This window comes from Carcharodon carcharias, chromosome 2, assembly GCF_017639515.1.
Source record: "Carcharodon carcharias isolate sCarCar2 chromosome 2, sCarCar2.pri, whole genome shotgun sequence".
Lineage (NCBI taxonomy): Eukaryota > Metazoa > Chordata > Chondrichthyes > Lamniformes > Lamnidae > Carcharodon > Carcharodon carcharias.
In genome coordinates this window covers 150,619,113-150,635,166 of record NC_054468.1, presented here as the reverse complement: position 1 = coordinate 150,635,166, position 16,054 = coordinate 150,619,113, and the positions used below count along the sequence as shown (strand labels likewise).

Sequence of the window (16,054 nt, the reverse complement as noted above, 5' to 3'; positions counted from 1 at the left end):
CAAAGTACAATTGGAGTCTGATTTGTTGTCTGGATCGGTGGTTGTAGGAGTGGCTAAGAAATTACCCATGGATGGAGTTGATTTACTCCTGGGGAATGATTTGGCAGGAGTGAAGGTTCTGGCTTCGCCCATAATTACGGAAAGTGCGAGAGGGGCTAAAGAGGTGGAGTAGTTATAAGAAAAGTTCCTGTTATTTTTCCATTGTGTCCGGTGATCAGAGAAATGGCTAAACAAAGTCCATCACCAGAGGTCAAAGTAATATCACGAGCAGATGTTAGAGTAGCCAAAACTTTCTTTAAGGATGAGGATAATTCAAAGGAAGTGTTTGGCAGGTCTTCATTAATTGAAACTCAGAAAGCAGATCCAGAGTGAAACAAGTTAGCACAGTCAGCTCACAATGAAGCTGAGGCAGAAGGAGTTCCGTAGTGCTATTACATTAAAAACCGAGTTCTGATGAGGAAGTGGAGACACCCTCGCAGACCTGCGGATGAGGGAGGGCGGTTGTTCATCAGATAGTGGTACCACCCAAATATCGTAAGGAAATATTGCGAGTAGCACATGAAATCCTTATGGCAAGGCATGTAGGGATGTGGAAAACCCAAGCATCAATAAACTGGCATTTTACCTGGCCCAGACTTCATAAGGACATAGTACAATTTTATAAAAGGTGTCATAAATGTCAGGTAGTAGGTAAACTTCAAAATGTTATCAAACCAGCACCTTTAATACCCATACAAGTTTTTGAAGAACTATTCAGTCAAGTATTAGTAGATTGTGTATGACCATTACCCAAAACTAAAGCAGGAAATCAGTATATCCTTACAATCATGGATATAACAATGCGATTTCCAGAAGCTATTCCTTTAAGGACAATTACAGCTAAGGTGGTAGTGGAAACATTAACTCAGTTTTTTACTTGTTACGTCCTACCAATTGAAATACAATCTGACTGAGGTTCTAACGTCATGTCTAAAATTTTCCAGGACATAATCAGTAGTTTGAGTATCAAACAACTAAAGTCTACCACCTATCACCCACAGCTTTTTAGAGAGATACCATCAGACTCTCAAAACCATGATTAAGACCTATTGCCATGAATACCCAAAGAATTGCGACAAAGGATTAGATTTCTTACTATTTGCTACCAGAGATTCTCTGAATGAATGTACTGGATTTAATCCATTCAAATTGATCTATGGTCATGAAATAAGAGGTCCATTAGAGTTGATTAAGGCAAAGTTCCTAAAGCAGAAAGACGAATCCTCCATGTTAGATTACATGCCCATGTTTCTAGAAAGACTCACAGGAACATGTAAAGTAGCATGAGAGCACTTAAGAATTTCCTAAGCCAAAATTAAAGAATGGGCACACAAACATGCTACAGCTAGAACGTTCCAAGCAGGAGACAAAGAATTGGTATTGTTGCCTTTGCAGGGTGAACCTGTGAAAGCAAAATTCGGTGGCCCCCACAAGGTAGTGAAGAGAGTTAGTAAAGTGACTTATCTGACAGACTCCTGAGTATAGGAAGAAGAAACAGATATGTCACATAAACATGCTGAAGCAATATCATAGCAGAGATAAGACAGGGGAGGTGTTGCCAAGAACAGCAAAAGTGAACGGTCTAATAGAATTTCCCATTCCTAAAACTAAACAAAAAATCATGAGGTTTTGAGAATGTGTGGGTTTTATAAGAAGTTTGTGTCTAACTTCAGCACAATAGCTATACCTCTCCAATCTGTTAAGAAAACAGGCAAAAGTGGTATGGTCAGCAGAATACCAAGCAGCCTTTGAAAAGCTGAAGGCAATCTTAATAAACAAACCAGTGTTGGCCGCTCCTGACTTTACCAAAACTTTTAAAATGGCAATTGATGCTAGCGACTAAGGGGTAGGTGCAGTCCTATTACAAGATGATCAATTAAGGATAGAGAAGCTGGTGGGGGACTTTTCCAAGAAACTAAATCAATATCAGAGGAAGTATTCTACAATTGCGAAAGAAACTCTAGCATTGTTGTTGTCTTTTCACCATTTGAAGTTTATGTCTGACACGATAACAAAGAAACACTAATCTATATTAACCATAATCTACTGACATTCATTGAAAGTTTAAAACTCGAGATGCGAGACTGTTTAAATGGACTGTATTGTTTCAACTATTCAGTGTAAAGATTGTTCACATGGCTGGTAAAGATAATGTGATTGTGGATGCTTTGTCCCGGGAGTAAAATACTAAAATAAGTTAAGGGGTAAGAAACGCTGAAGATTGTATAAGATTGTATAAAGGGGAGAAAGGATGAATGAAAGCAAATCACGTGTTTTGTTGCCCATGTGTCACATACCTTGTGATGAAAGCTTTTTTGAAATGGCATTTAATCTCTTTTAAGGGTGGAGGCATGTAAGGAACATATCTTTTTATTTCTGTTGGACAGTGGATTTTTGAAAGACATGTCAACTGGAACAGGATGAGAGATATATACAATGATGCAGTCCTGGAACAGAGTGAGCCATGAAAGACAGGGGGGTGCCCGAAAGGAGACCTGGACCAAGGGAGCTGCCTGGCAACAACATTTTAATTGGTTCCTGACCAGGTGTTGTGTGAGGGCAGTGCAGCAGAAAAGCTCCAAGCCTGAAACGAAAAAAATCTAAAGCCTCTTGCTCCTGTGTGTGGAAGATTCCAACAATTCTGCAATAATAGCTAGCTTTTTCTCCTCATATGTTCTCTCTCTAAAACTCCTGTCAAGTGGAAAAGGGGAAATGGGGAAAATCACTGCTAGAGACATTGAAATGCAAGTGCTCAGCCAGTTAGCTAAATACTGAAAGTGCTAGGAGACCACCTCGTGTCATTAACAAGAACTGAAAGGAATTTGGAAGACATCGATCAAAATCAACCCATCGAATCCTGTGCTCTGGAATTGGTGCTATTGAACTGTTTTATCCCACCCTTAAAATCCATGTGTTTGTGTGTCTTGTATATGTATATATAGGGATTTAAGAAGGGGTAGAGTTTAGGTTATAGAGTTAGAAATTAGTAGTTCATATTTATTTCTTTTGCTGCTGGTTAATGTCAGTTTGTTCAATAAACAGGTATTTACTTATTAAGCTTACAAATCTGGTGCTCATATTCTGTTAACCTAAATTAAACAGTTACGTAGAATTGGGGCGATCTGCTGGTTTGGTCAAGCTTTTCACATTTGCCGCTGAGGGAGAGTGGGGCTTGATATTACAGTGCACTATCCCCAGTGAGTTGTGACTTTACCATCACTGAATCCCTCACTATCAACATCCTGGGGTTTACCATTAACTAAAAACTCAACTGGACCATATAAATACTGAGGCTAGAATAGGTCAGGGGCTGGAAATCTGCAGCAAGTAACTCACTTCCTGATTCCTCAAAGCCTGTCCACCACCTACAAGTCAGGAGTGTGTCAGAGTACTCTCTATTTGCCTGGATGGGTACAGCTCGAACAACACTGAAGCTCAACATCATCTAGGACAAAGCAGGCCACTTAATCAGCACCATATCCACTACCTAAAACATTCACAGCACTTCCAAGTGTGGCACCAAGAAGCCCCAGCAAAACTGGAGTTAATGAGAATCAGGGGAAAACTCTCTGCTAGTTGGAGGCATACCTAGCACAAAGGAAGATAGTTGTGATTGTTGGACATCAATTATCTCAGTTCCAGGACGTCACTGCAGGAGTTCCTCAGGATAGTGTCCTTGGCCCAACCATCTTCAGCTGCTTCATCAATGACCTTCCTTCCAATATAAGGTCAGAAGTGGGGATGTTTGCCAATGATTGCACAATGTTCAGCATCATTCACAACTCCTCAGATACTGAAGCAGTCCTTGTCCAAATGCAGCAAGACAATTTCCAGGCTTGGGCTGACAAGTGGCAAGTAACATTCGCACCACACAAGTGTCAGGCAATGACCATCTCCAACAAGAGAGAATCTAACCATCACCCCTCGATATTCAATGGCATTATCATTGCTGAAGCCCCCACTATTAACATCCTGGGGGTTATAATTAACCAGAAACTGAACTGAACTAGCCAGATAAATACTGTGACTACAAGAACAGGTCAGAGGCTGGGAATTATGCAGTGAGTAATTCGGCTCCTGACTCTTCAAAGCCTGCCCACCATCTACAATGCACAAGTCAGGAGTGTGATGGAATACTCTCTACTAGCCTGGATGAGTGCAGCTCCAACAACGCTCAAGAAGCTTGACACCATCCAGGACAAAGAAGCCCGCTTGACTGGCACCCCATCCCACAAACATTCACTCCCTCCACCACCAACACACAGTGGCAGCAGTGTGTACCATATTCAAGATGCACTGCAGAAACTCACCAAGGCTCCCTAGGCAGCAGTTATCTTCCAAACCCACGACCGCTACCTTCCAGAAGGACGAGGGCAGCAGATGCATGGGAAGTTCCTCTCCAAGCCACTGACTTGGAAATATATCACTGCTCCTTCACTGTTGCTGGGTCAAAATCCTGGAACTCCCTCTCTAACAGCACTGTGGGTGTATCTACACCACATGGACTGCAGTGGTTCAAGAAGGCAGCTCAACACCAGCTTCTCAAGGGCAATTAGCAATGGGCAATAAATGCTGGCCTAGCTAGTGATGTCCACATCCCGTAAAGGAACAACTGGTGCCCACATCCTGTAAATGCAGCAACTGGCTCATGCTCCTTCAACAGTACCTTTCAATCCGGTGACCTCTACCACCTTGAAGGACAAGGACAGCAGTTGCATGGAAGAACCTCCACTTACAAATTCCCCTCCAAGGCACACACCATCCTTACTTGGAACTATATTGCCATTCCTATACTGTCGCTGGGTCAAAAATCTGGAACTCGCTTCTTAACAGCACTGTGGGTTTACAGATTGCAGTAGTTCAAGGCAGCAGCTCACCACCATCTTCTCACAAGCAATTAGTGATGGGCAACACATGCAGGGATTACCAGCGATACCCACATCCCATGAACAAATTTTTTAAAAGTATGTGGAGTGAAGGTGCAGGGAGATGGTGGTATAATGGTAATGTCAAAGGACTAGTAATCCAGAAGCCCAGGCTAATGCCCTGGAGACTAGGGTTCAAATCCTGTCATGCCAGCTGGGGGAATTTAAATTCAATTAATTAACAAATCCGGAATTGAAAGCTGGCCTCAGTTAGGGTGGCCACTACAATCGATTATTGTAAAAACCTATCTGGTTCACTAATGTCCTTTCAGGAAGAAAATCTCCCCTCCTTACCTGCAGTAGCCTAACATTTGACTCAAAGCAATTTGGTTGACTCTTAACTGTCCTCTCAAATGGCCTGGCAAGCCACTAATTTCAAAGGCAATTAGGAATGAGCAGCAACACCCACATGCCATGAAAAAATAAAAAAAATGATCTTACTGAATGACAGAACAACTTATAGAGCCTTTAACGTAATAAAACATTCCGAGATATTTCACAGCAGCTTTATAAAGCAAAATTAGACAATGAACCACATAAGGCAATATTAGGGTAGATGACCAAAGCTTGATCAAAAGCAATAAATTTTAAGGAGTGCATCTAAAGGAAGAAAAAGAAGTAAAGTTTGGAGAGATTTAGGGATGGAATTCCAGAGATTAGGGCCTAGACAGCTGAAGGCATAGCCAACAATGGTGGAGCATTTGAAACTGGGTTTAAGGGGCCAGGATTAGATAAGCACAGAAATCTCAGACGGATGTGGAGCTGGAGAGATAAGGAGAGAGACCGGAGTTGTGGGGGGAATTTGAAAGCAACGATTTTAAAATCAAGGCAATGCTTGACCAGGGGCCAATGTAGCACAGGGTTGCTAGGTGAATAGAACTTGATGCGATTTAACATATAGTACAGGCACATAATTTTGAATGATCTCAAGTTTACAGAGAGTGAAATGTGCAAAACCAGCAAGGAATACACTGAAATAGTCGAGTCGAGAGGTAACAAAGGTATGAAGGTTTCAGCAGCAGCTGAACTGAAGTAGGGGCAGGGTCTGGCAATGTTACATAGGTAGAAATAGTTGATTTTAGTGATAGCACAGATGCTTGGTCGGAATCTCATCTCGAGGTCAAATATAAAACCAAAGCTGCCAAACACAGGCTGTCGCCAGGGCGTGAGATTAAGTTAATAGCTAGGGAATGGAGTTTCAAGCAAGGACAGAAAACAGCAGTTTCAGTCTTCCCAATGCTTAAATGGGAAAAATTTCTGCTGATCCACTACTGGATGTTGGAACAGCAGTCTGATAATTTAGAAACAAGAGAGGTGATGGTGAGGTAGAGCTGGAGGTCATCAGTGTAGATATGAAAACTAACATTGTTTTCAGATAATGTTGCTGAGGGGCAGCATGTGGATATGAAAGGAAGGATTGATCCTTGGAGAACACCAGAGAGCACAGAAGAGTGAAGAAAAGCCAGGGCAAGGCCCAAGGGCCGAATGGCCTACTTCTATTCCTACATTTCTGTCACATCATCTTTCAATTAGGAACTTTACAACATTCCAGAATAAACAATTTCAGATCATAACCACAGCTCCCACTTCTTCCAGACAGCGATGCTGGTAATGATTCTGTTCTTTGTTTAATTAATTATGCATTCCATCCTATTACAGACTTCCTCCTTTGTTCTTTTCTCTACCTTTGCCCTACCTCTGTGCTTGCTTAAAACCGATTATATCTACAACATTTTCCACTTCTGATGAAAGATTACGGACCTGAAATATTGAGTGCTTCTCTCTCTAACAATGCAGTTTCCATTTATATTACAAAATTTGGACCAGCTGCCCGCAATGTCTGATATTCTGTCTGAGTAACTTAACCTGTTCAGTAGAGACCACACTAAAGTAATCATCATTCTTAACTGAGGAACAATGAGCTGGTGAATTGAATAGGAAGGTATTTTTTACAGCATCTACCTGTATAGGACAACATTTTTATATATGTGCTCAGTAAATGATTTTCCCCAAAACCTACTAAACTGGGCTTAGAAGCTGTGGAATGAAGAATAAATCTTATTAAAAACAATTAAACATGGCAAAACAACTCAAGACTTCTAGCAGTACATACCTGCTGTTTGACATTCCAGACTCATATTTATACTGATGGATTAGGTTGTCCAAATTTCGGCAAAGTTGTAACGTCACAGCTGTCACCATCTTTTGCAGTACTTTCCCCATATATGGAAGAGTTGCTGTTATCAACCCAATCCACTGAGAGTCCATTTTACAGGAAAAGGGTTGATTTAATGCCTTAATTACAGCAGAGATGAACATTCCCTGAGAAGTAATTGGTTGGGAGTGTAGATATTGTACGGAAGTCAATGGCTGTTGTGGATTACTATTCTCTAGATCAGACGTGACAAATTCATATCCTGTCTCACTATCTTCAGATGCAACCATCACTCTGTGCTCCAGGACAATCAATCGCTGCACCAGCTTTAGTAGCTGAGCCTGCAATGTGCCGCAATTGTCAATTTCATCTGCTGAAAAATTGATGATACTGTCCTCAGATAACCCCTCTTCAACTGCCATTACGTTCCTCCCAGCTGTTCTTAGATAGTGCCACTTCTGTGCACTGAAGACAGAGGAAAGCAAGCAGTGGAGGACTACCTTCTGGACCTTACATTTCAGCAGCATGTCAGAGATAAAGCTGGCGAAGCCTTTGGCTGAACTTTCAGTCACTTTTGCCAGCTCAGTAAAAAGTAAGGTTAGGATCTGGATGCTCACGATTTGCAAATTTTGGTTTCCGGAAAGGTCCTGTTGAGTCACTTTTACATGGGCTGGGTAATAACTTCTCATAAAATACAAGCAGAGCGAGATAATGATCTCTATATACATTGAGCTACGGAAAGCATGGCTGGAATCGAGCGGAATGTGGCTGTAGAAGTCCCTGCCCATCACAGAAATTCGATGTCTGGCCATGAGATTCTGCAGTAGAGAGAGCTGTGGAGTGTAGGTATTATTTACACTAGTGGTGGAAATGGCACTCACAAATCCTACTGGATTTGCTTTCAAGATAGATTCAATAGCAGACAGAGCATGTAAAGCCCTCGTGGAGTCACACACTTGAAGATAGAGCAAAACATGCTGGTATAAAGGATGAATATGAAATTTTGATGTTTTCCAGATTCCTGGAGATCCAATGTCACTCTCAATTTCGGAAATTTCACCTTCACCGCAGCTATACCAGTTCTCCAGATCCAAGCTATCACCAAAGGACACATTAGGTGGCTTCATTTTTTCGTTCTGTGCCTTTTTATCATCTTCCTTCTTTTTGCTTACTTTTATTTTGGGCTTTGCACCAGGTGGTTTAGGAAAATCTTTGATGCCAAGTTCTCTGTCAGATAGTTTCTCCATCATTTTGCCGTGTAGTCCTAAATGGTTACCAGTTGGGCTTCTCTTTAGTGACTGCACCTCTTCTGCAGAGAGACTGTATTTAGACAAGGGATCCTCAGATATTGTAATTGATGGTGAGGATTTGGGTCTACTTTGGCTTCCAGACATGGTCCCAATGCCACCATCAGTTGAAGACAACACACTTTCGGGACTGTTACACTTAATTATTCCATTCAGGGAACTTCTAATATCTAGGCTTTTAGTTTCACTTTGGAAAGAACACTCTGTTGGCTGTATGCTAATACTTGATCCCAATACATTGGCTTCAGTCTGAGCTGAAACCTGACACTCTAGAAATTCAGAGTTGCCTTTCAATCCATCTACAACACTGCTGATCAACTGTGAAACCACTTGCTGCACTATAACTTCCACTGAATCTTCTGACGAAATCTGTGAATTCCCATTGGTCTTAGCACTGCCCATGCTCAATGGTTCTGTCTCATAACTACTGTTATCTCCTGTTGAAGATTGGGAACAGCCAGATTCAGAACTATGTAGGATTTCTGCGTGTTGCTCCTGCAGATCGAAGTCTGACATTCCAAATGGTAAGGTTTCACTACTAGTGCTCAGCATAGACAACCGGTCACTCAGAGGGTTTACTGTAAAACTGAAGTTCTCCATTTCTTCTGCACCTAAATGTTTGCTAATAAATCCCTTAGAAGCAGGGTGTTTTCCAGAGTCAAAGGATAGGTGTCCAAAAACTATGGGATTAATGATATCAGAAAGAAAGTTAACTTTAACAGTGATTTCTTAAGCCAAGCTTGTTATCAAAATTAATACATTAACATTAATACATTACAAAAACATTAATACAAACACAAAGATAGCTGGAAAAACTCAGCAGGTCTGACAGCATCTGCAGAGAGGAACACAGTTAACGTTTCGAGTCCGTATGACACTTCATCAGAACTTCAACAGAACTAATATTAATAATTTGTTTAAACAGAAATCAAGCCTTAAAAAATCTTCAAAAAGCATGCCTGACACTGTTCGGTTTCCACCTGCAATTAATTCCCTGGTTAGTTCCCTGCAATTTAGAAATACAAATACTACCAATGACAATTACCAATAAATTGCCAATTGCCAATTCCAATAAGTTAGGGTTTTTTTTCATGATTATTAATCAAGTGAAGAAATATGCAAATGGAACACATCAAAGAGGCAGGGAAACTGTGAAGTGTGCGGTACCCAACTGGGGGAAAATTTTCAAATGTTTGAAACCACATCTGCCTGCTTAGTCCTTTTGTTCTGAACAATTAGCATTTAACAGAAGAAAAGATAGGCACTTGGTAGTACAGAACGTCAGTATTGCTGAAAAAAATGCTGTCAAAACTTTGTCTTGCACTCAACAGAACAGACGCAAGAATGATAATTTCAAAGAGAACAACGTGGCTCACTTACGCTTGCTAAAGTCTCATATATTCATACACAGGGACCTGTTCTCTGCAGGCAAAAGGAACATGTCCAGGCATTGCACCTTTCTTGAATCAAACAAAAGCATGGAGGACATCAGCTCCCTGGTGCATTCTCGATGGTAATGCCTTGACCAATCAGGGTCAACTTGCCAACAGCACCCTTTTCTCATGCAATATTAAATGCGGCCTCCTTTGAAATTTGGCATTCTTGTATCTGTCCTGATGAAAACCTTTGACCACATGTCTCTTTTTTCAGAAGAAAAAAATGTTAAGGTGCTTCACAGTTGCGAGTCAGACCTGCACAGTTGTGGGTTCACAGGAAAGCACCATAGGTACCATTAGAGAGATAGGTTTAAAACAAGCAGGGATTTACTTTAGGTTATGCTTCAGAATAGTTGAAATTCACAGAGCACAGAAGATCAATATCACGGAAATGTTGTTAATGAAATAAAATTCAAAATCAATAATCTGACTTTTCACGTAACACTAATTAAAGTGATACTCACCATCTACACTATTAATTCCTCGCAAGTAATTAATTGCATCTTCTTCAATAGGTGTATTCTTGGATTTACTTATGTGCCTCTCTATTTGCATACGTTGCACAGAGATGCGCTGGGTTTTTGGATGGAGCAGTAGCAGAAGCAGTGGTTCAAGGATCCTTGCAATGTCATGCCTCTGGATGCATTGGTTCAGCCAGGCCTGAGCCACTGAACAAATGGAGCCATCCATGCTGCTCAGGCTATCAAGCATTATAAAGAGAGACCTGCGAAAAACAAATTTCATGGAAATTTAAACAGTTATATTTTGGAAATATTCAAATGGTCCACTGATTATCAGAGATCTAAAAATGATCCAGAATCCAGCAGCACGTCATATTCAATGGCCACCTCTCACCAAACAGGAGGTTTCAATTAATTAATGGGGAGAAACTGGTGATAGGATCAAGAACCAGAAGGCACAGATTTGAGGTAATTGGCAAAAAATGCAATGGGGATAAATGTCTTCACGCAGTGAGTGGTTAGGATCTGGAATGCACTGCCTGAGATTGTGATCAAGGCAGGGTCAACTGAGGCTTTCAATAGGGAATTGGATCATTATGTGAAAAGGAAAAAATTGCAGGGTTAGGGGGAAAAGACAGGGGAGTGGCATGAGGTGATTTGCTCCTTCAGAGGGCCAGCACTGATATGACAGGCCGAATTGCCTCCTACTGTGCTGTAACCATTTTATGATTCCAATGGCATGGATTTTGGGGTCAGCAATATACACAATATGCTTACAGCTGCACACAGGCTTTTCGTGGATTTTCTTGCAGCAATTGCAGGGAACCCGGGACCTGTGTGTGAATAAAGAAAGCATCAGTGTGTCTCTTCAACCAATCAGATTGAAGAACCATTCTGAGCCCCACAGAGCATAAATCAGGAATAGCAAGTCAGAATATCTAACACAAAATCATATATAATTAAGCCCTCACTTAAAGCTGTGTTTGCTTTCCTGAAAATCACAACTTCAGATAAACCAACCATGTGAAAAGCATTGGAAACAATGTTAAAACTAGAGTTTCCTTATCAGAAAAAAATTAAAACAAAGAACTAAGAAAAGTACAGCACAGGACAGGCCCTTCGGTCCTCCAAGCCTGCGCCGATCATATTGCCTGTCAAACTAAAACATTTTGCACTTCCGGGGTCCGTATCCCTCTATTCCCATCCTATTCATTTATTTGTCAAGCTGCCTCTTAAACACTACTATCGTACCTGCTTCCACCACCTCCTCCGGCTGCAAATTCCAGACACTCACTACCCTCTGCATAAAAAAAACTTGCCCCACACATCTCCTCTAAAGTTTTCCCCTCTCACATTAAATCTATGTCCCCATGTAATTGACTCTTCCACCCTGGGAAAAAGCTTCTGACTATCTACTCTGTCCATGCCACTTATAATTTTGTAAACTTCTATCAAGCCGCCCCTCAATCTCCGTCGCTCTAGTAAGAACAATCCGAGTTTCTTCAACCTCTCCTCATAGCTAATAACCTCCAGGCCAGGCAGCATCCTGGTAAACCTCCTCTGCACCCACCCCAACATCTCCATATCCTTCTGGTAATGTAGCGACCAGAATTGCACGCAATATTCCAAGTGTGGCCTAACCATCTATACAGCTGCAGCATGACTTCCCAACTTTTATACTCAATACCCCTGCTGATGAAGGCAAGCATGCCATATGCCTTCCTGACAACTTTATCCACCTGCGTTGCCACTTTCAGTGACCTGTGGACCAGTACACCCAGATCCCTCTGCCCGTCAAGGCACTTAAGGGTTCTGCCATTTACTGTATAATTCCTACCTGTATTTGTCCGGATTAAACTCCATCTGCCATTTCTCCGCCCAAGTCTCCAACCGATCTATATCCCGTCGTATCCTTTGACAATCCTCTTCACTATTTGCAACTCCTCCAACCTTAGTGTCGTCTGAAAACTTACTAATTAGCCCAGTTACATTTTCCTCCAAACCATTTACGTATACTACAAATAGCAAAGGTCCCAGCACTGATCCCTGCGGAACTCCACTAGTCACAGCTCTCCATTCAGAAAAGCACCCTTCCACTGCTACCCTCTGTCTTCTATGACCAAGCCAATTCTGTATCCATCTTGCCAGCTCACCTCTGATCCCGTGCGACTTTACCTTCTGTACCAGTCTGCCATGAGGGACCTTCTCAAAGGCCTTACTGAAATCCATGTAGATAACATCTACTGCCTTTCCATCGCCAATCATTTTTGTCACTTCCTCGAAAAACTTGATCAAGTTAATGAGACACGACCTCCCCTTCACAAAACCATGCTGCCTCTCACTAATACGCCCATTTGCTTCCAAATGGTAGTAAATCCTGTCACGAAGAATCTTCTCCAATAATTTCCCTACCACTGGCGTAAGGCTCACCGGCCTGTAATTTCCTGGATTATCCCTGCTACCCTTCTTAAACAATGGAACAACATTGGCTATTCTTCAGTCCTCTGGGACCTCACCCGTAGCCAGTGAGGATACAAAGATTCCTGTCAAGGCCCCAGCAATCTCCTCCATTGCCTCCCTCAGTACTCTCGGGTCGATCCCATCGGCCCTGGGGACTTATCCACCTTAATATTCTTCAAGACGCCTAACACCTCCTCTTTTTGGATCTCAACATGACCCAGGCTATCTACACACTCTTCCCTAGACAAATCGACCGCTAAGTCCTTCTACAACAAAAACAGAATTACCTGGAAAAACTCAGCAGGTCTGGCAGCATCGGTGGAGAAGAAAAGAGTTGACGTTTCGAGTTCTCATGACCCTTCAACAGAACTGGGTGAATCCAAGGAGAGGGGTGAAATATAAGCTGGTTTAAGGTGTTGGGTGGGGGGAGAGAAGTGGAGGGGCGTGGTGTAGTTGTAGGGACAAGCAAGCAGTGATAGGAGCAGATAATCAAAAGATGTCACAGACAAAAGAACAAAAGAACACAGAAGTTGGTGATGTTATCTAAACTAATGTGCTAATTAAGAATGGATGGTAGGGCACTCAATGTATAGCACTAGTGGGGGTGGGGGGGCATAAAAGATTTAAAAATAATGGAAATAGGTGGGAAAAGAAAAATCTATATAAATTATTGGAAAAAACAAAAGGAAGGGGGAAGAAACAGAAAGGGGGTGGGGATGGAGGAGAGAGTTCAAGATCTAAAGTTGTTGAATTCAATATTCAGTCCGGAAGGCTGTAAAGTGCCTAGTCGGAAGATGAGGTGCTGTTCCTCCAGTTTGCGTTGGGCTTCACTGGAACAATGCAGCAAGCCAAGGACAGACATGTGGGCAAGAGAGCAGGGTGGAGTGTTAAAATGGCAAGCGACAGGGAGGCTTGGGTCATTCTTGCGGACAGACCGCAGGTGTTCTGCAAAGCAGTCGCCCAGTTTACGTTTGGTCTCTCCAATGCTAAGTCCTTCTCTTTGGTGAATACTGATGAGAAGTACACATTTAGTATCTCTCCCATTTCTTCTGGCTCCACACACAGATTCCCACCTCTGTCCCTGAATGGGCCTACCCTTTCCCTGGCTACCCTCTTGCTTTTTACATTATACCATCAGTTGAAGTAACTGCTAAATGACCACATGGATAAATGAAATCACTTTTAAAATAAAATAAATTTTAAAATATAAGAGAAAAATGTAACTTTCTATTTACAGTACCTCATTCTCACTGTCAATCCTACTTCCTGAACCTCATACTCCCAGACCCTCCTGGTTGCTGCCAATCCTACCCCTCCCCAACCCTCTGACTTGTGGTCTCTTGCCTCCCTGACCTTCTGACTTGCAGTCTCTAGCGTCCCCGGACTCCGGCCTGCAACCTCTCCCCATGCCCCACATCTAACTGCTCCCTGCGCCTGACCTCCGACTTGCAACCTCTCCCCACGCCAGACCTCTGACTTCCCGCTTCTTCCCTGTGCCCAACTTCTGACCTGCCACTTCTCTCTGTGCCTGACCTAAGACCTCTCCCTGTGCTCGATTTCGACTTCTCCCTGTGCCCAATCTCTGACTTGCAACCTCTCCCAATGCATGACCTCCGACTTGCGACCTCTCCCAGTGCATGACCCATCCTCTCACCAAACCTTCCACTCCCCAACTCATCCTCTCCCCTCTCCTGAACCTTTCCGTTCAAGATCCAGATCTGATCTGAAGTCAGAGCTCCAGGGTTGTGAAACTGTGAGTCTTTATGGTACAGAAATGCCAAACTGGGGCTGTGATAATCCATGTTTTTTTTAAATGCTCCTGTTCACCGCTTCTATGGAAACATAGAAAATAGGAGACGGAGTAAGTCATTTGGTCCTATGAGCCTGCTCTGCCATTCAATATGATCATGGCTGATCCTCTATTTCAACACAATGCTTCCATTCTCTCCCCATACCCCTCGATGCCTTTAGAGTCTAGAAATTAATTTCCTTCTTAAATATATTCAGTGATTTGGCCTCCACAGCCTTCTGCAGTACAGAATTCCACCGGTTCACCAAACTCTGAGTAAAGAAGTTTCTCTTCATCTCAGTCCTAAATGGCCTACCCTGCATCCTGAGACTGTGATCCCTTGTTCTAGACCCCCCCAGCCAGAGGAAACATCACCCCTGCATCCAGTCAGTCCAGCCCTGTCTAAATTTTATACATTTAAGTGAGATCCCCTCTCATTCTTCTAAACTCCAGCGAATACAAGCCTTGTTGACTCAATCTTTCCTCATACAACAACCCTGCCATCCCAGGAATCAGTCTAGTGAACCTTTGTTACACTTCCTCTATGATAAGTAAATCCTTTCTGAGGTAAGGAGACCAAAACTGCATAGAATACTCCAGATGTGGTCTCACCAAGGCTCTGTACTGCTGCAGTAAGACATCCTTGCTCCTGTACTCAAGTACTCTCGCAATGAAAGCCAGCATACCATTTGTCTTCTCAACTGCTTGCTGCACCTGCATGCTTGCTTTCAGTGATTGGTATACAAGGACACCCAGGTCCCTTTGTACATCAATATTTCCCAATATATCACCGTTTAAATAACACTCTGCCATTCTGCTTTTCCTGCCAAAGTGGATAACTTAACACCTATCCACGTTATACTGCATCTGCTACATATTTGCCCATTCATTCAACTTCTAAATTGCCTTGAAGCCTCAACATCCTCCTCACCACTCACATTCTCACCAAGTTTCATGTTGTCAGCAAACTTGGAAATATTACATTTGGTTCCCTCATCCAAATCATTGATATACATCGTGAACAGCTGGGGCCCCAAGCACTGATCCCTGCGCTACCTCACTAGTCACCATCTGGCGCTCTGAAAAAGGCCCGTTTATTCCATCTCTGTTTCCTGTCTGCTAACCAATTCTCAATCCATGCCAATATATTACCCTCAATTCCAGGTGCTTTAATTTTGCACACTAACCTCTTACTTGGGACTTCATCAAAAGCTTTCTGAAAATCCAAATACAACACATCCTCTGGTTCTCCCTTATCTATTCTGCTAATTCCCTCCCCTGAAACCTCGCTGTGAGCGAGGGTTCTGGAGATAAGTGGTGAGGAAGGAGGAGCATCTTCTACATTCACTTAAAAAGAAACTTAGATTATAAGAACCCAGCTTGGCCCCTCTGCACCATCAGGACTCGCACTTTCTCAACCCTGAAGTTCTGGCATCTGATTGGATCCCTGATTTGCTGTTTAACAGTGAGCACTGATGGCCT

General features: G+C 42.5%; 1 protein-coding gene across 3 annotated transcripts in view; it reads right to left on the bottom strand.

Annotated features, from left to right (window-relative positions):
- Positions 1–16,054, bottom strand: part of dop1a (DOP1 leucine zipper like protein A) — a 355,194-nt gene that overhangs the window by 195,423 nt on the left and 143,717 nt on the right. For all 3 annotated transcript variants that reach the window (XM_041213315.1, XM_041213322.1, XM_041213331.1), the window contains 2 exons: positions 10,327–10,586; positions 7,078–9,106 (listed from right to left, as the gene is read on the bottom strand). In XM_041213315.1, the coding sequence (XP_041069249.1) occupies positions 7,078–9,106; positions 10,327–10,586 (2,289 nt within the window). The remainder of the gene's footprint in view (positions 1–7,077; positions 9,107–10,326; positions 10,587–16,054) is intronic.